This window comes from Marmota monax, unplaced genomic scaffold, assembly GCF_021218885.2.
Source record: "Marmota monax isolate L192 unplaced genomic scaffold, Marmota_monax_Labrador192_F-V1.1 WCK01_AAM20220418_F8-fsc00031, whole genome shotgun sequence".
Classification (NCBI taxonomy): domain Eukaryota; kingdom Metazoa; phylum Chordata; class Mammalia; order Rodentia; family Sciuridae; genus Marmota; species Marmota monax.
This window is the reverse complement of record NW_026695197.1, coordinates 7734155-7753804: the sequence shown is the minus strand read 5'-3', so window position 1 is coordinate 7753804 and position 19650 is coordinate 7734155. Positions and strand designations below refer to the sequence as shown.

General features: G+C 42.9%; 1 protein-coding gene and 1 long non-coding RNA gene across 13 annotated transcripts in view; one reads left to right on the top strand and one right to left on the bottom strand.

Annotated features, from left to right (window-relative positions):
- Positions 1 to 19650, bottom strand: part of Fhod3 (formin homology 2 domain containing 3) — a 461034-nt gene that overhangs the window by 71932 nt on the left and 369452 nt on the right. For all 12 annotated transcript variants that reach the window (XM_046428243.2, XM_046428244.2, XM_046428246.2 and 9 more), the window contains one exon: positions 14678 to 14892. In XM_046428243.2, coding sequence (XP_046284199.1) covers positions 14678 to 14892 — 215 coding nt within the window. The remainder of the gene's footprint in view (positions 1 to 14677; positions 14893 to 19650) is intronic.
- LOC124081886 (uncharacterized) lies at positions 1125 to 17720 on the top strand. Its single transcript, XR_006848176.2, has 3 exons — positions 1125 to 1344; positions 8116 to 8262; positions 9352 to 17720. It is a non-coding gene; the product is annotated as an uncharacterized LOC124081886 (long non-coding RNA).

The window sequence follows — 19650 nt, the reverse complement described above, 5'->3', positions numbered from 1 at the left end:
CTCATCTTCTCATGTTGGAAGGTCCTCAGATGTTCGCAAAGCCAGTACTGGCTCACAAATTTCTTGTCAGTTCTGGTCAGTAGGAAGCACCAGGATGACCTCTAAGACCCTATGCCAATTTCAGAATGTTCTTCCTCCTCATTCCTGTTTTTTCATCAAGACCTCCTCAACACCCCCATTCACATATGCACAACCATTCCTTTTGAGTCACTGTCCCTAAGCCAGGCCTGCTGCTCCATGGACAGATACAGAGAAAGTTGTCATCTACGAATAGAGTCCTCAGGAAGCAGGAGGAACTATGTAAATCTGTGGTCTATAGGGAACTAAGATCTTTCAAAGCACAGGGTTTACATTCCTAACTGCTACTAATCACAATAGTTATTGAGCCTTTCTCTGACCCAGCAATGGTGTTTGTGGAGACACACATTGATCCAGATAGACCCAGCTCTGTCAGTACAGAGACTGTAGAAGGGCAGAGAGAAAAGATCCTGCCATGTACAATGGCACATTGCCTGTAATCTCAGTGGCTTGGGAGGCTGAGGTAAAAAGATCTCAAGTTCAAAGCCAGCCTCAGCAACTTAGTGATACCCTATCTCAGAAAAGTAAAAGGGGGTAGGCATGTGGCTCAGTGGTTAAGCACCTCTGGGTTCAATCCCTAGTGTGTACGTGCGCGTGCGCACACGCGCGCGTGCACACACACACACAGATCCTAAATGTCCTGCTTCCAATGAGCATGGGAAAATTCTAGCCTCTCAGCTCCCATCAGACAATAAAAAACACTTATCAATGTTATATATGTTCTAAGATTAAAAGCATGGCTCCCTGAAAATATGGTAAGGGTCTTTTGCAAGGTCTGGAGGGGAGCTATATCTCTGTGCTGAAAGGACATTTAAGCAGAGTCTCCAAATATGAGAGGGAGTTAAAGGGGGAAAGCATTCTGGGCAGAGGGAAGAGCCACACACAGCCCTGGAGCACACAGCATTCAGAGGAAGTAAAAGATGTCCTGTACGGTGGGAGCTCAGAGAGCAAGGGAAGGTGGACAGCAATTGGGGGTTGGGTCAATGGGCCTCATGTGCCCGAGAGAAGGACCTAGGACTTTACCCTAAGGGCAGTGACAGCTGATTTAGGTAGAGACAGGTCACATTTCATTTGTCCAGAGGCCTCCCAACCTATGCCTGTGTCACGGGCATGCTTCCTCCTGGGAATAGTTCAGGTGTTCCTATGAGCTATGTGGGAGCTCTGGTCAAGGCTGCACAAACAGTTGAGGGAGCACACCCTGTGATGAAGAGGGTGTGAGAAGCCAGCTCGAGAGAAGACAACAAAGGAGGACCCAGCACCCTGCAGGTAAGTCAGGCACGGGTAAGGAACACTGGTTTATGAACTGGGGGGAAGAGCTGTGTCATGTTCACATTTGAGGGAAGCAGTGGGCTGGCCAGGGCTGCTGGTTTCCTCTGAGGAATGACTATAGGGCATTTCACTTGAACTGTCTGCTGAAGTCCCCGTGACCCCTCTAGGGGGGGGGAGGGCTCTGTGATGACCCCCAGAAAGCTGAGGCTGAAAAGCAGAACACAGCATCTTGCCAAGGGGGCTAGACAGAAGGGGCAGGGTGTCTCCTCCCTAGTAAGGGCCCCACGGCACTATCTTCGAGGCAGGCTCAGGAATGACTGTGATTCAGCAAACGCTTCAGGGCAAGAGCTGCCAGGGCTTTACACAGGGGTCCGTAACCTCAGATGGAAGGACACAGAGATCTGCCTGCATCTTTGGAGCTGTGCCAGGAAGGAGGACGGCAAGGACTTGGGCTGGTGCCCAGGCAGCCCTTCTCCTGGCAGGGGGTGAGAGTTTGGAAGTGAAAAGAGGACATGGCAAAGATGGCCTGGCAGTGTTCACAGAGTCCAAAACTGGGATCTGTCTCCCTGGACCGCAGCCTGAGAGCAGCCTGACAGAGCTCAGCATCGCCAGAATGCACTTAGCAAAGAGCAGAAGAATGCACTTGGCCAGAACTGCGCTGATCTGATTCAGAGGGCTTTAAACTAGATTTTAAGGTTGGGGTGAGAGGAATATGAGGAGGAGGAAAAAAAAAAGCTAATTAAAAGAACATGGGGATGGATCATTTATAAGAAATATGAAGAGGTTCACTGTGTCACAAAGGGATCTACAGAGAATTGCGCTGTCACAATCCTGTGGGGGAAGGACCTAGAGTTAGCACAGCCACTGCAAGAAATTCTTTATCCCAGGAAATGGACATTACTGGAGTAAACGTGGCTGGAGAGGATGGGATTCCACTGACACGAGAAGCCAGGGCAAGACAGAGCATCTTGGTGTTTTTCCCGGGGATAAAAAAGCCTGCCCAGTAGGGTGGAGAATCGGGTGGTGCACCCTCATGCAGATCACAGAACTGGGGAGAAGTGACGAAGGACCTGAAGATGTCCCCTGGGGCAGAATTCGTTCCTACCTACCATCACTCTGGGTCCCTGCAAATGCCCAACACTACCTCCTCATCTAGTTCCCAAACCTCACTGCAGGTCAGACCCTGGTTTTAAGTGAGGGAAACAAAGTTAATATATATCGAGTGCCTTCTTCACTGGGGGACTCTGCTAGGAACCATACTACATCATCCTATTCAGTTCCCACTCTCACACCATGAAGTAGAAGTTAATGTCTCTTCGGGAGAAATGCGAAAGCACATTCAGAGAGATTAAGCAACTTGCCCAGGACCACACAGCTGGTTGGATACCCTCAGATTGCTCCCGCAGACTGCTCTCTGTCCTGCTTTGTGCCCTAGGAGCTCTCCTCTATGGGAACACTGCCCACTTTTGCTCCTTTCACTTTCAGACAGACGACCCTTGGGAAGGACCAGCAAAAAAAGTTGGAGCAAAGAGAGGCTAGAGTCATAAATCCGTGGTCCCTTCACAGGGGTAACAAGTGTGGCAGAGGTTTTCAAACCATTAATTCCTCCCATGGTCTCTGTCCTCTGGCTATGACTTACAAAATCCCAGTCATGCACCAAATTCCTTCATATCTAAAGGTGGGAAAATGTTTCCAGCTGCTTTCTCTGGGTGCCTGACCACCTTTTGACAGCCCCTTGACCTCCCAGAACCTCTGCCAGTTCTACATAGAATGCCTTCAGCCACCTCTGAGTATATGCCACCTGTTTTCAGCAGAGCCTCACTTACAAGCAGAGCCCATGACACACACCTAGGACTGGAGCCCAGGTTGAAAAGCCCTGCCTATTAAAAAAAAAAAAAAAAAAAAGTACAGTGGGCACGAACATTCCAACTCTGCTCTCATCAATGTCCCCAACAGCTGAGTCCAGAGTATCCGTTTGGAATCTGTCATGCAACTTTTCTTTGAAAAGATGAATTGCTGGTTGAAAGAGCGAAACTTAATAAATCTTTGGGTGGCTTCAATCAGTTTCAGTCTGTGGTAGTGTCTAGATGACTCTGCCAGGACTTGGGCTTTCTGGCAGGTCTTATGAAACCAAAGGCTGGGCCCGCCAGTTCTATAATAGTTGCCCAAACTATGTAGATTCCAGAGACCTCCCCAGTTCAGAGCTAATAGCTAACACCATCGACTTTAAACTCATGGTTTAATCATATAAATCTGAAAAAAGGTCCCAAGAGAAAAAACTCACAACTTTGAAAATTCTTTAGACTTTGTCTTTGGTACGGATCCAGGTCTTGCTAAGCTGTTCACTAAGACTCATCTAAAGTGGGCTTTCTCAGCCTCAGTCCCATGGCACTTGGGACGAATAATTCCTTGTTGCGGGAATGATAGCATCCCTGGCTTCTACTTACGAGAGGCTTTTAGCATCTACCACCTATTTCTTGCCCTCTATCATGATGACCAAAGATATCCTAGAGAGCAAAATCACCCTGTTTGAGAATTTCTACTCACAGGAATAGCTTTACTGGATGCGTACTAGCTTGGCTACTCAAACTTTATAAAAGAACCATATGATCACCTGCAAAATACTGATTTAATGGTTCATTTGTTCTCAAAACTTAAGTCCAGCTTTTTTCTCAAATTTTTGAGCTAGACTATCTAAACAGGTTCATGTGTAAGCCAATTTTTAAGCTTCCTTTAAAGGTGTTAGTTTATAGGTCCCATAGCCCCCTCCGATCAAAGTTTTCATTCAGCTTTATTGGCAGTCTAAGAAGATCTGTGTTTGCCCTCACAGGCCATGTTACCCCAAGGTCAAATACTTAAATTGTAAAATCACATTTGATGCAGCACATAATTTATGCTACAAGAGACACATGGCAATCAAGAATGGCTCCTGTCAAAAAAACAGATCTACATCCCTCATGTCATGTTGCTCAGGGACTTGGACTTGAGTTGGATACTGGAAAGGATTATAAGGGCTATTTAACTTATAAATTCCATTACCCCCTCTTGCCCCTCAGATTATGTTTCTGATTGAATTCGCTTGATCAAACATGTATATGATGTAATTCTAGCATAGCTTCCCATATACAATAAAAAAGCAGCGGCCAGTTCCAGGTCCAATTATTATGCTCTTAATATACACAGTGAATATTCTATTTCTCAGTATGAATGGAAACTGAAAAAGCAGTTTAAGGATTATTGGATTATCTGTTGCTACATATTTCATTATCTTGCAATCAAACCAAAATACCAACCCTAGGTCATGAAGACATCCTCTGAGCTTGTTTGGTTCTCTTAAGTCAGACAGACACGTCTTATTTTGGTTTGAATGTATCAAACAGGATCCATTCCAGTCTTACCTTTGTTCTTGTATGCCCAGTAAGACTGGTAAAGCACCTGGGTTAACCAGACACCCATTTTCTCACAAGGACAAAGAGGAACCTGTCCTCAAGAATGAAGACACTGATTCCAAACTGGCAGTGCTTTCCAATATCCCTCTAACTCTCCTCAAGTCTCAGACAGAAACATCGGTTCATTAAAAGTGCACTCTAACATTAAAATGGTCAGTCCTGAAATAAAAGCGCCTTGTACATAAATGGTTAGAGCTTTTGGGGGGTTGGGGGCGGGTACAAGGCATTGAACCTAGAGGCACTCGGCCACTGAGCCACATCCCCAGCCCTATCTTGTATTTTATTTAGAGACAAGGTCTGAGTTGCTTAGGGCCTCACCATTGCTGAGGCTGGCTTTGAAATCAAGATCCTTCTGTCTCAGCACCTGAGCTTCTGTGATTACAGCGTACACTACCCATGCCTGCCTGAGCTTGAGTTTTTTGATTAATTCAGTTATTCAAGCTTAGCAGGATGTGGTTACTCTTAAATAGGTGCACTGATGCACCTATTTAAGGCAAAATTCATTAATTCAATAAATATTTGAGACCCATCATATGCCAGGCACAGGGCTAGATCACAAACTCAGAAAGATTTATCTTCAGAGTATTTTCTAGCTAAACTTCCCTATTAAACCACAGTGAACAGATATTATAAGGTTCAAACTAATAGCTTAATAGCTCTTCCTGCTGGGTGTGGGTGGGTGTGTGAGTGTGTGTATTGGAAATTGAACCCAGAGCCCTGCTCATGCTAGGTAAGTGCTGTGTCACTGAACTACATCCCAAGCCCCTGCCTGTAGACCATGACCAAGCAGAACCAGCCAGCCTGAGATAGGGGCATGGCTAGAAATCACTTCTGAATTCTCATTCAAAAAAGCCCTTCCTGACCAACTGATATGGCTTTCCTCTTAACAACCCAGTGTATCTGCACTTAATTCACAAAGAAAAGGAGATGTGGAATTGAAATAAAATTCACTTTAAAATAAGAGAAGCAATGGACTAGCTGCTTACCTCTCCCTGCACCACCACCCCCGTCCCCCCACCGCATTATGTTATTGATCTTCTCCCAAGGTAGTAGTATCAGAAAGCAGGGCCTTTAGGTTATTGGGGCAGAGCCAATGTGAAAAAGGCGAGTACCTTTACTAAAGAGACAGAGCCCTCAGATAGCGTCCATCATTGTAGAACATGGTGAGAAGGCACCATTTATAGACCAGAAAGAGGGCCCTTATATTAGGCACTACAAATGATAGTGCCTTGGTCTTGGATTTCCCAGCCTCAAGAACTGAGAAATACTGTTTATAAGACACACAGTTTATATTATTTTGTTATAGCAGCTGAATGAATTTGGGGAGCACTTTAATTTTTATTGTTAATATTCATTATAAAGAATGCTAGGTTTCATTGTGGCATATCTGGACATACATAATACCATAATTTGATCAATTTCACTTCCCAATGCCTTTCCACCTTCTTTTCCTCCTATTATACTCCCTTCTAATTTCATACAGTCTTTCCCCTCCCCCACAGGTTCTCACATGAGAGAAAACATACTTTTCTGAGTCTGACTTATTTCACTCAAAATTATGGTATCCAGCTCCATCCATTTACCTGCAAATGACAATTTCATACTTCTTTATGCTGAATAAAACTATATACATTTTCTTTATTCATTCACCTGTTGACAGACATCTAGACTTATTCTATGACTTGGGTATTGTGAATTTTGTTGCAATAAGCATGGGTATGCATGTATCTCTAATATATACGAACACTTCAGTTCTTTTGGGTAAGTCCCAAGGAGTGGTATAGCTGGGTCATACATATTCTATTTTTAGCTTTAAGGAACCTCTATACTGATTTCCATAGTGACCATACTGATTTATATTTATAAGACAGCATTTTAAAAGACAACTATTTAACTATCACAATTTTAAGAATCATCATCAGAATTTTCTCCCATATTTTTTCAGATATAAGTGGCCCAGGTATATGATGTCAGATCTTTCTAAAAGTTCCCTCTCAATTAGGTCAACATTATATATTCTGCCCTCATAATATAGACTATACAGTCAAATCTATGTCCTCTATCCATGGCCCACGTAATAAATTTCTTTCTGGGTAAAAGGTACACAACATTCTTGGCAGATGGAAGTGTCTACTTCTCCCTGTTCATTCGCCAACTCATAACGCATTTACTGAATGCCTATTCTAATTCTAGTCCAGGAGGTGGCAGACATAAGTGCAGGTGTGAGCCCTCTCCTGAGAAGCATGCAGATAAGTGGGAGGGCCACTTATCTCACTGTGTGATAAGTCCTGTATCCTAAATGAGTGCAAGATAAAAGGGAAACACAAGAGGAATCAAAGGAGGCTTTTGAGAAGAGAAAAATGCTTCAACTAGATGAGTAAGGGTCCAATGGGCATCAAGGGAGCAGACTCTGCTCAGATGTACACCTAAGAGAACATGGCTCTTTTCAGGTACTAGTAGTAGTTTGTTATACTGATAAAAGCTGGTAGGGACCGACCAAAAAAACAAACAAAAAAACCCCACCAAAAACCAAAAAACCAAAGGGTAATTAAACACCATGTAAGATATGAACTTACATTGTAGACTATGGAGAACCACCAGAGGATGTCGGAATCTAAGAATAGATGTGATTTGGGGGAAGGGGGTCTGGATTACTGCAAGAACCTGGAAGCAGTGAAAACTATTAGAAGCAATTGATATGGTTCATATGGGTGATAGTTAAGGTCATGTCCATCAGTGATGGGAAGGAGGGAAGAGGGCCGATTTGAGAGAAAGCAGAACACTTTGTGATTGACCCGATCTGGGGTGAGCTTTGAAGGAGAGGCCAAAAATTATAATCTTCCAGCTTAAATGACTGGTCCAACAGAGATGGCCTTTTCCAGATGAGAACTAGAAGGTATAAGCTGGTTTGAGAACAGGCAGCAGTTTATGCATGAAGATGGGAAACACCTCCCATCTGAATGTTCCTCAGAATGGCACCTGGCAAGCCTGAGGTGTAGGAGGGGCATTTAGATGGAGAGATCCGAAAAGGTGAAAGACACTCCCCCCCTAAGCCCAAGCAAGCCAAGACTGAGAAAGAGACATGGCAGGTTTCAGCATCTAAAAAGTAACTAAAAATCACAATCCTGGAAAATGAGGGCGTGGTGAGAGGGTGTGGATGAAACGAGGAAACTAGAGAGAAAGTCAGGAAAACCCACCAACCACTTCAGGGGCAGGCAGAAAAGGAGTAGTAAGATTACAACAAAACAATGGGAAACATTAAGAGAAAGCAAGGGAAATGTAGATGATATGAAAGTCAAATAACACATTCATTCTGCAGATTGTCTAGAGGTTGCAGAAGGATCTAGAAAGATTGGATCCAAAAAGTCAACAAAAGCTACTGGAACTTCCCAAAGCATCTGCCAGAGGCAGCTTTCTCAGAGAAATTCCATCTTCAAAAGACTGAAAAGGCATGCCACATTCAGAGGTAGATAAAATGCACTGCAGGGTCTCTGAACCCAGGGGTTTTCTTGAAAAAGCATAATTTTAGGGGCTGGAAAAAAAAAAAATCAATGTGCACCTATCTGGCTACACTGAAGGTACTGTGTCATTTTGAACAAATGCTTTACAGGGTGGATAGGGGAAGGGCAAGGGGGTACTGGAGGGAGAGGAGGAGTGGCAGAGATGACAAAATGATGATTAAGTGAGGCTGGGGTTATGGCTCAGCAGTAGAGCACTCGCCTCGCATGTGCAAGGCCCTGGGTTCGATCCTCAGCACCACATAAAAATAACGTTATTGTGTACAAATACAAAAAAATATTTTAAAAAAGATTAAGTTCCTGAGCTCAGATAAGGATGCTAGAAGAAGCCTGAGAGTTGTTACTCTTTGCTACTTCTTAGGTTTCAGTTATTGACTGGAAACCCAAAGTCCCAAACACTGAAGAATTCTCATTGCATCATATTTGGTACCTCCTGAGGGTACCTGGAAGCACTGACCCAAGGCTCGGACCTTGACTGAAAGGCACTGATGCCTCACCCAGTCAATAAGCCAGGTTCTTTGTGAACACCTCCAGATGTAGGTGACAGCCCCTGACACTCCTTTTTGTTAAATGAGGACAAATAATTGCTGTTCAAAAATTGTTTATGTTAAACAGACTTAAGACAAACTTAATAGTAAACTTTACTTAAAAAATCATCATAATTTGGGGGTGGAAACAATTGTCTACGGATCTCCCATATTTCTGTAGTCTTGCAAACAAAGGCACCAATAACTTTTTTTTTTGATCTGGAATATCTTTCTCAAGAGAAGACTGGTGTTCCCTTCTTGAACAAAGCACTATTTCCTTTATTACCCACTATAATTGCCTACCCAGGAATGAAAGGGAGACATGCTTATTGCCCATTATAAATTATCTGAGGGGCTGGGGTTGTGGCTCAGTGATGGAGAGCCTGCCTAGCATGTGTGAGATACTGGGTTTGATCCTCAGTATCTTATTTAAAAAAATAATAAAGGTATTGTGTTCATCTACAACTAAAACTTTTTAAAAAAAAATGATCAGAGTCTCTCTCTCCTCAGGTTCTTCACACTGTGTAGACTGGTATCATTGGAACTTACCCACTTCAAATATGGAAAATGAAGCTAGGAAAAATGACTGTTTGCACAAGTAACAAAGTCCTTTGTGTATGACCTTGATATCTTGCATCTTCTGCCATTTTCCATGATACAGTGGCAGTCCTACTTAATACCTTATAAGTAGGCATAAGTTTCATGTAAGTTATAAATAGATTAAGTCTCAGAATGTTCATAATTCTTGACACCCAATGATGCCTATGGAATTACCATGTTTAACAATTAATGTCCTTTACAAAGTTTTCCAATGCCATCCTGTGCTTTGTCTTAAGGTTTATTCTTTGTCTACTTCAAAAATACGAAAGACTATGTAATGTGTCGAAATACCATGCAAAAAAACACTTCAGGAAACTGTCAATCTCCGTAGTGCAAAAAAAAATGAAAAATTTGTTGTCTTTTTACATTTTTAGAGAATGAGAAATAGCAAGAGAAAAAAAATCCAATGACTGGCAAAGCCGCTTAGTAAGGCCCCACAGCAGGTGTAGCAGGTAGACCCTTGGCCTTGGATACAGCTCCCGAGAGATTCTAACTGAACGAATGGTATCAAGAAGCAGCAGGTGAGGTCCAGGGGAAACAGGGCAGACCAGAGTCACAGACCCACAAAGAATCAGGTTTCCTGCCAGTTCATGAAGCACTAGACTGGAGGTGTCCAAAAGCTTTATGCTAGTGAACCAGCAAGCATGAAGCTAATGACTAATGATATTCCATTGCCAGGTGGAAATAGGATTCCAGATGTTTCATGACTTATGCCGTGTAGATTAGGTAACTTAAGAGAATGCCTACATCTGAACAAGAGTCAAACATATTAAACAGAATGAAGGTGACAAAGATGTTCAGTTGATGCTAACAATAACCCCAGCTAGGATGAGGAATGGCTGCTTCCCTGAAAAGTGACTATCCATTTTAGCAGACATCTCATAATTGTATGTCTAAGCTTTGTTTACAGGTTTGAGGATCAGGAGGCTGGAGGAATTGTCATATTTGCTGCTACTTTAAATGCTTGAGAGAAAAATATCAGAATGCTGTTGTCAGTAATTTTGGTAAAAGCTTGACTGGATAGGACATACATCCCCAGAGTCATACTAGGGAGACGTGGAAATATCTAATATAAAAATAAGTAGAAAAAGAAACAACTGTTGAATATTATGTTTCCTGACACAAAATTAACAGTGTGGCAAAAATTTTCAAGTACATCTCCAAAGTGTCATTTGCTGTGTACAACATGGGGCTGTCAAGCTACCAACAAAAATAACCTAGCCAGTATGCATGCTTCCATGAAGCAGCTAGCGGACAAAAGTCACTTATCAAATCTTGCTAGCAGCCTTCTTCCACTGGGAAAATTCATTTATCTCCACCTGACCGCAGGAGAGACTCGTGTGAGGGACAGAGCAAGGTGGAGACATAGTTCTAGCTCTCTGGGGAAGGCAATTCAGTCCGAGGACACACTACAGGGACCTCTGTCAAAATCTGGTTTTCAGGGGCTGGGGATGTGGCTCAAGCAGTAGCGCGCTCGCCTGGCATGCGTGCGGCCCGGGTTCGATCCTCAGCACCACATACAAAGATGTTGTGTCCGCCGAAAACTAGAAAGTGAATATTAAAAGAGTTCTCTCTCTTAAAAAAAAAAAAAAAAAAATCTGGTTTTTAGGTGAATGGTTTTTCTCTACCTAGTTTCCAGGAAAGAAGTTACTTAGGTCTGATACCTATGGGGATGATAGGTTACTTGGCTATATTGGCTATTTATGGACACATGCATTATTATTTAATCCTCAGTACAACTTTCTGAAGAATCGTACTAAAGAATTTTATCCCAATAGGAACACAGTATTTTCTCCAATCAGTGACAACGACTTTTTTGCTTTCAGAATCATCTATGAGTTTCCTAATAATAGGACATAAATTTATTAGATATTCTGATGCAAATCTCCAGGGCTTTGTAAAAATTAAGGTAAGGATTTCACAGCAATGGATGCAAAGAGATACCCTACCATTTATACCTGAACTTTCAGATAATGGTCTGCACCAATTTCTGAACAGTACAAATGAGAACACATGCAGATATCTTTTCCTCACTTGGGCCTAGTAGTTTTACACAGAGGAAAAATACTGAGACCATCACCACTAAGTCTAGGCAGTGTTGGGACACACATCTGCTGTGAGCCACAAGAGGACCAGATGGAAAAGTAATTCAAACACATTTTGACTTGATGGTGGGGGTTAGTGGCATCATTTATACAAGAGTTACAGCAGATTTAGCTGGGAAGAATTTTGGCTGACAGATCTCACTAGATGGCACATAATGCTATTGGTATTTAACCATTAGCCCTTCTCTTTCTAAAAACATTTTAGAGAAGATTTTTTTTTAAATGCTGTATTTTCTGCTTTTAAAAGCTCTTCAGAATCTGTATAAAGATCTGTAGTAAAAGACTCCATAAAATGAACAATCATCTGGAAGTTTATGTAAGTCAATCATAAATATTAGTTTTTCCTTTTCTTATAGATACAATTCTGAAATATAGGCCACAATTTCTGTAGATGTGATGCAAGAAAGCACATCTCAGGCAACTATTTTTATCTGTGGTAAGAAATGGGAAGTGTGCAGGGAGAAGGTAGGCTTAAGGATGGGGCAGTATAGATTTGTACACCACCATGAATTCTGTGGAACCATGATAAATGGTTGTGATGGGGTCAGAACACCTGGTTCTCCTCCCAGCATTGTGCCAGGAAATCTGAAGCAAATCTTCCAACCCATTTGAGCCTCAGGAAAATAAGGATAACATTTCCCTAATTATCCAAATGCACAACATGATATTAAATTATAGCATTTGGGAGGAAGGGACAGATTGCTACACAAAATGTGAAGTGTATTTTGATCCTATGATTCCATAAGGGTCAAGAGCAAAAAAGGGAGTAAATCCCTGGCAAAACTGGACCACATAATGCCAGGTGTTTGATGCAAGACAAACATCTACATGTGTGATTATACTTTTTATTCTTCCTCCAGATGTTGAGATGTAATAAATGTTAGGAATAAGCAAAAAGTTCTTTTAAAAAATTTGAAAATGAGACTTGGACTAGATATGGTGGTACATGCTTGTGATCTCAGTTACTCAGGAGGCTGAGACAGGAGGATTGCAGGTTTGAGGGTAGCCTCAGCAACCTAGCGAGGCCCTGTCTCAGAATAAAAGCTAAAAAAGGTTGGGAATGTAGCTCAGTGGTACAGCACCCCTGGTTTAATCCCCAATATGAGAGGAAGGAAGAAAAAAAAAAAAAAAAAGAGGATCCAGTCAAAATAGCCCAACAATGAGATGCTACCAGGATGTTTCAAAGAATAACAAAATAGACTGAGAAAAAGCTTTCTGGCACCCCAACACGATTTCTGTCATAAAGGCAAAACTCTTCAAATCAGAAGGAAGCCTCAAGTCTTCTTTTTGAGATCATTCTCTTATGGAATTTTTATATACTTATCCTTTCCAATTTTATTCATCAGTTACACATTAGGACAAGGAAACTAGATTTCTTTGCTGGTTCTGATTTGAACTATTAAACATGATGGATAGCTCTTCTAGATACTAAAAGAATTTTTTTTTTTTACCCCAGGGAAAAAAAACCAACATCACCATATGATGCTGTCTTACTAATTTGTAATTATGTATGAATTCAAGCCCTGTATTCCATATTCAGATACAGGTTATCAGCTGTGTGATTTTACTTAATCATTTTCTCCATTTCTACCCTTTCACCAAAGAGGAAAATGACATTTGCCATTTATCTTCCTGAAAATATACTGACATAACTAGTGTTTCCCAAATGCATGCTATGTATATGTGCAAAACACTTATCTGTGTTGCTCTTGAAGTTAGTTTAACATATTCTGTTTTAAAAGATAGGATGACCTCAAATTCAGCTCTGATTGAACAAAATACCTGAGGGGCCATTTTCTGCCACAAATATTAAGCTTAAAATTTTAAGGAAAAACACCAGGAATAGATACCAACAGGTCCCTCTCAGCTTGGGGCTGTTCTGTATCTCCCGGATTACATAATCATTCAGAAAAAGACTGAAGGTGCAACTCTTGAGTGCAAAGTCCCAAGGTTAAGTGCTGAGCTACAACTTTGCAGGGAGTTTTTTTTTTTTTTTTTTTTTTTTTTATATTGCCTCTGGAAGTACCACAACGTAGACACAGCAATGATAGAAGGCAGCATTTGGAAAGCACTGGCTGTCACGGATCAGTCTGTTTTCCTGATCCTCAGAGTCTCAATATTTTCAGACTGACATTACTCATCCATGACTGACCCATCTGCCTGGGACAATCTTCTATGGCTTAAGGACCAGGAGTAACTAGACATGATTGAAAGCTGTGGTGGAGCCAGCCTGCTCCTGCAGAATGAGCTCTGAGGTTCGAGAGCCAGCAAAAAAAATTGGATAGACAATGTCGTTCCATTACATCCAGTTCTGCTGAGGTCATGGAGTACTGTCTTGCTTAAGTTAAACTTTATGCCATATTTAGTCAACCCTCCTAGAGTTAAAAGTTTAGTGTCTCTGCTGTGTTTGTTTGGCTAAGTCTACACTGGGCTGTAAGCCATAACACTAAATAAGACCAAACAGTGCTCACGGCAGTGTTAACCAGCATGCATTGTGCAAGCACCTATGCCTGAGAACCATGCTGCAGGTTAATGTGAAAGAAAACAAACCCATAGTGCATAGAGCAATCTGGGAGACAGCTGATGCTCAAGGCTGCAGTGAACAACATTATTGCTTTTCTCCAAATAAAACTAAGACAGAATTTCTCCAGGAGAGCCTGCCAGTCTGCACATAGCCGGTATACACAACATGTGCCAGTAATTTTAACTTTTTTCTTTAGTATTTAACTTCTATCTTAATTAGGTCTACATTTTCTTTGCTTTCATTAATTTTGTTATTCATCAGTTTAATTTAAACCTAACAGCTCCCAGGGTAAGAAAATTCAAAATTGCTCGCTTTATTGAGCAGACCCATATATCCAAATTATAAAGTATTAAGACCCTGATGTCTGGGATTAGGTGTGTCTTATTTTTTATACTCTCCCTTTTCAATGGCCACTTTTAGAAATGATTTTGCTCTACTATTAGTGGCTCTGAAGATGTCTACTGACAGTGCAGGTTGCAGCCATTCTCCAAACTTACCTGTCATGACTGTCTTCACATTAATTCGCATGTTGGAATCCTTAAGGCTGCACAGAAGAACCTGTCTGATGTTAACCCATCTGTTTTCCCTCTACTCTCCCTGAACTCACCTTGGGGATGCAGAGGTGTTCCTAGGGAAGAGGGTAACACGTGGAGAGCCTCTTTCGGGTTTAAGGATGAAGAGTTCTGGCTCAGAGGGGCAGGCAAAGCAGGGGCTGACGGTGAGGTCAGGTCCAAGGAGAGGTCAGTTCTGCCGTGGCTTGCACTCCGGCTTCTCAGCTCCTTCTCGTGTGCCTCAGCTGCCAACTGTTCCAAGTACTTGTATCTGAAAGTTAAATTCCAAAGGGTTTCCGTAAAAAGAAAGAGGAGCCTGTGGCCGATGCTTGTTTATGGATGAAACACCTGCAGGGTGAGCTGGTTTCCTGGTGCACAGAGCGCAGCGCAAAGCTGACTGGAGGGTCAGTCTGCCAGAAACACCCAGCGGAGCCAAGATGCTAATGATTAAAAACCCTGCATCATTCATAAGCAAACAAATTGCGGGAAGTGGCCACATCGCAGAGTCCCAGATCCTGCATCACTGCGGCAGCATTCCGTTTTGCTCTTTTAGGAACCATTTGCACCAATAAGCAAAATAGTAATAACAATCATTTAGAAGCTTTAACAGTGACAGCTGAGAACCAGACCCTCAGAGCGCACAGCTGCGAAATAGGAGGACACGCCTGGACTCGATGTGATGGAGAGAAACAATGGTCCCAAAATAACAAAAGGGTCTGCTTGGATGAAGGCCTCTCGGAATTTCTGAACCTGCTTCAATGCTAACAGCAATGCAACTGGAATTTACTTTGTTCTTTCAGCATCAACCATGGAAACTTTTTTTATATTCTAAAATATTTCTGAGTAGGACTCAGACATCCAATAGCTTGGACCTGACGTCACATATAGTTTATTCATCAAAGTCAGTTTAAAAGAACAAAGATACATCTGTTTTGCATTTCAGGCAGGCAAAACCCACTGTTTATTAAGACCAGCTACCAATCATATTCCTCATAGTGTGCTTTATAGATCAGACCAAAATAACTCTGAAATATGTGCCTCGTCCAGATGTCTGCTGATTTTACCCACCATTATTTGTGCAGAATTCAGCTGCAGCAGGTCTCTGAGGATCTTACCTACCGCTGAACTGTGAAATAGCTTACTTGGGACCCTCACTCCACACCCATCCGGATGCACTGCTTCAGCCCCTCCCAACCCACCAGGGACCCACCCAGGCATTGGACATGATGCTCCTAATTCACCAGGATGAGAAAGGCAAAGCACATATTTAGAATCTTTACGAAGGATGCATTTAGAAAGCATGCACTTCTCCATCCCATCCTTCAGTGGGCGTGGCTCCCTGTCACCAGTACCCATTCTCCCGGCCAGCACAAAGGCAGACTGTCCTTCACCCATTCTTGCATGTGCTTCCCGCTCTGTGAAGCCTGCCTTGACCACCACAGCTGGAAGCGATCTCGGTCCTGCCTCTGAACTCATGTCGGATATGTAGCCCATTCAACTTGGATGGCATTTTACATTTACGGCCTGGCATAGTCATCTTTTCACATGTGTACGTCTGTTTTCAACAAGCAGCTAATACGATTTTTCAGAACAAGGAAGATTATCATCCTTTGTTCTCTCCCTCAGTGCCTTGCATTTGTCGGCTGATGGAGAGCAGGCAAAGTGCACAGGGAGAAACCTGCACAGCAGCCTCCACCTGCACAGGCCCACCTGTGGCCCAGGGTGCCAAGGAGCAAAGGCACCCCATTTCATTTTCATGGGCAGTGAGCCTGCTTTCCTGGTACAAACATCTGAGGCTTGGTGCCAGAGCAGATGCCTCACAAGGGATGAGGCTATACCCAGAAAGAATCACACTCTGAACTTCTTTGCCAAAAACATCACCTCTTCTAAAGGTGTCATGGTTTAGATCTGGAATCTCCCCAGATTCTTGTGTTCAGAGGTGGGACTTCTGGAAAGTGAGGGCTCTGACCTCAACAGTGGATGATGGAATGGACTACTAGGAGGTGAGACCTAGTTGGAGGAAGGAGGTTAGTGGGGTCGTGTCCTGGGTGGATTTATCTTCTCTCCAGCCCCTCCCATTCTTCCCGTTTCTCTGCTTCATGGTTACTTGGGGATGAGCAGCTTTCCTCCAACACACCCCTCCACCATGATGCTCTGCCTCACCTCAGGCCTGGAACAATGGAGCCAACCAATCATGAACTGAAACCTCTGAAACAATGAGTCAAAAATAAACCTTTCCTCTAAGTTGTTGACTAACACAAAAGGTAAAAAAGTTAACAAAGAACATGTTTCTGAACTCAGTTAAGATGAGCAAGGAGCCCTCCATCCCCTGCCAGGCTGGGAAATAAAAGGATTTTCATGGCAGTATGTTGAGACCCCTAGAAGCTTTTCAGACAGTTTACTCAAGGCCATGAATGCTGTCAGGCCAGGAAGAGGGAGCCCAGGCATACTCACACTGAGTCCATGCCTAGGACAGGAGAAAGGGGCAGGCAAGGAAGGAAGTACAAATAAGACTATCCACAGAGGTCTAGAAGATCAGAATCCAAGAACAGGAAACCAGAAAGTATGGTAATGAGGCCTTGCACAAAAGACTTCCAAACAGGGTGAAGACTTCCAAACGGGGTTCGTGTTAGCTGGTCCAGCCTTGGTCCTGGATTTCCATATCCTTCCCTATACTTCCCTGTGGGCAGGCATGGGCTGGCAAACAAAGGATTCACACTACATTCTGGGGGACTCTCATCCCAGCTGCTGATCCTAGAACCAGAATAGATAAAATACAAAGACTACTCCTATGCATCCCTTGGTCTGCGGATGCCATCCTGGGGAAGAGTCAATGGTTTAACCAGAATCATCCCAAAGAATGAGGATGTTTACGTGGTAGACAAAAATGGCTGGGGTGAGGTATGGTGTTTAATGGGTACAGAGTTTCTGTTTAAAAAGATAAGGGATATATGGAGACTGGTAACCCAACAATGTGAATATACCTGATAGTACTAAACTCCTGAACTATACACTTAAAATGGTTAAAATGTCCAAGTGTGTCCTGTGTGCTTTATCTGTTTATATATATATATATATATATATAATTTTTTTTTTAAATGGCAGGGGCAGAGTGTCACGGAGGACAAGAGTGAGAGACAGTGTTACCTGTCTTCCCACCCTAAATGATCCTGTCAACATAACTCCCATGACCTGGCCCAACCCCCTGCCCCCCAAAGGAGCCCTGCCAAAAGTGACTAACTCCTCCCATGGCCTAGCTCTGCTAAGATTGTATATAAAGCCCAGAACCTCGCGGCCAGCAGCCATTTTATCCCTGAAAATGAGCCACAGCAGGTGTTTGTCCGATTGACCCCGCTGCAGAATAAAGAGAAGCTTGCTGATCTGAGATCTGCTCCCCGACTCCGTCATTTGTGCGCTCACAATAACACTGAACTTTTCTGGAAGAGGAGCAGCAGTGTTTGTCTATAGCAATCGGGGTGAGGGTGGTGGGCTGGTACTCATGGAAAGAGGCATAGTAGCCAGCAGTGAGAAGTTACAGCTGAGCGACCCTCCTGCCCACAGGTTCTCTGGAGCCCTGGAGAGAAAGTTGGACCTGTATCATGGCCTTCCCTTAGATAGTGATTAAAAGCCCCAGCATTCAGGGGCCCAAACACACTTGATCTGGGGAGCCCATCAGCCCATGCAGTGGCTGTCATGTGTCTACTGCGTCATGAAGCAACAGCAATGAACAGAGCATGACGGAACCTCCTGTGCAAAGCCGGAGGTGTGGCTTCCACTCTACAGAGCATGGCCCCAGGCACAGACCTTCCACCTTTGCTGCCTTCATCTAAACATTCCCATTTCTCCTCATTGTGCCTCATCCTGTTTGCTCATTCATCTTTTCACTTATTGACTGGACATTGGCTGAGTCCCTGTCATGTGCTAAGAACTCTAGTAGCAGAGATTTAATAATAAACAAGAAAAGGAAAGGTAAGTAAACTGCTGGAATAAACCCAGCATCCACAGGGTCTAGTGGCAGGGCTGGAGCTGTGGCTCAGGCTTTTTGCACAGAACTTTATAGAAACCCGACCTAAGGTTAACCTAAATCTAGTCACCGACGATGTTTCCTGCTTCCTTCCTCCTGGAAACTCTCCCAAGCTTAGCTCCTCTAACTTCTATTCTCAGTCCTTTTAAGCAATGCTCAGAATCCCTTCTCACTGCTTCATTGTTGACTTTTGTGTATAAATTCCAAACTCCCAAACCAGCCCCTAAATCTTCCTGTGCTTGGTTTCTGAAAGCCATGCTCACCAGGTGGCATTTCCTCTTTGGATCCTGCTACCCAGCTCCCCCCTCAGACTAAAAAAAAAAAAAACCTAGGCCAAACTGATGTACCAACTACCCCACCTCCACCCCAACATGTCCCCAGACTGGATCTCCTTATACTCCACTCCACTTTCTGAAAAATTCATGCACTTCCCTTAAATGGATCATATAAAAACTTTTCTATTTTTAAAAAAATAGAAGCAGCAACTCCATAGAAACATTCCTGGTCTATCACTGTCAATGAAAGTTTGTCTGAAATCATGGAAAGATATGAAATAAAATTTTACTGGATGGTCACTGGACCTCAACATAGCAAAGCAATGTTTATCTTCTTCAACTAACATGATACAAACCCAGAAACCATTGGTCATGACTCAGGCCATCATTCTCTGAGTCTTTTCATTAAGAGTCACATTGAATCCTGGAAACGCCCCATACTCTATCTTGAAGAGTTAATAGGTGGAGTCCTTTCTTATTTCTGAACCTCTTTCTACCTCTGATCTCCACTTAGTTGCTCCATTTATTTCCAAATTCCATTATATTTGGAGATCTTATTATTTCCTGGATTACCAGGAATACTCAAAACTTTCCATAGGGATTAGAGTCTCTCTCCCTCACTCTAATTATCACCAGGTAATTCAAGAAACAAACTACCCAAAAAAGTGATTGATCCAAACCAAAGGAAAATTATTGGCTGCTTTTTATCAAACTTCTGTGGAACCCCAAA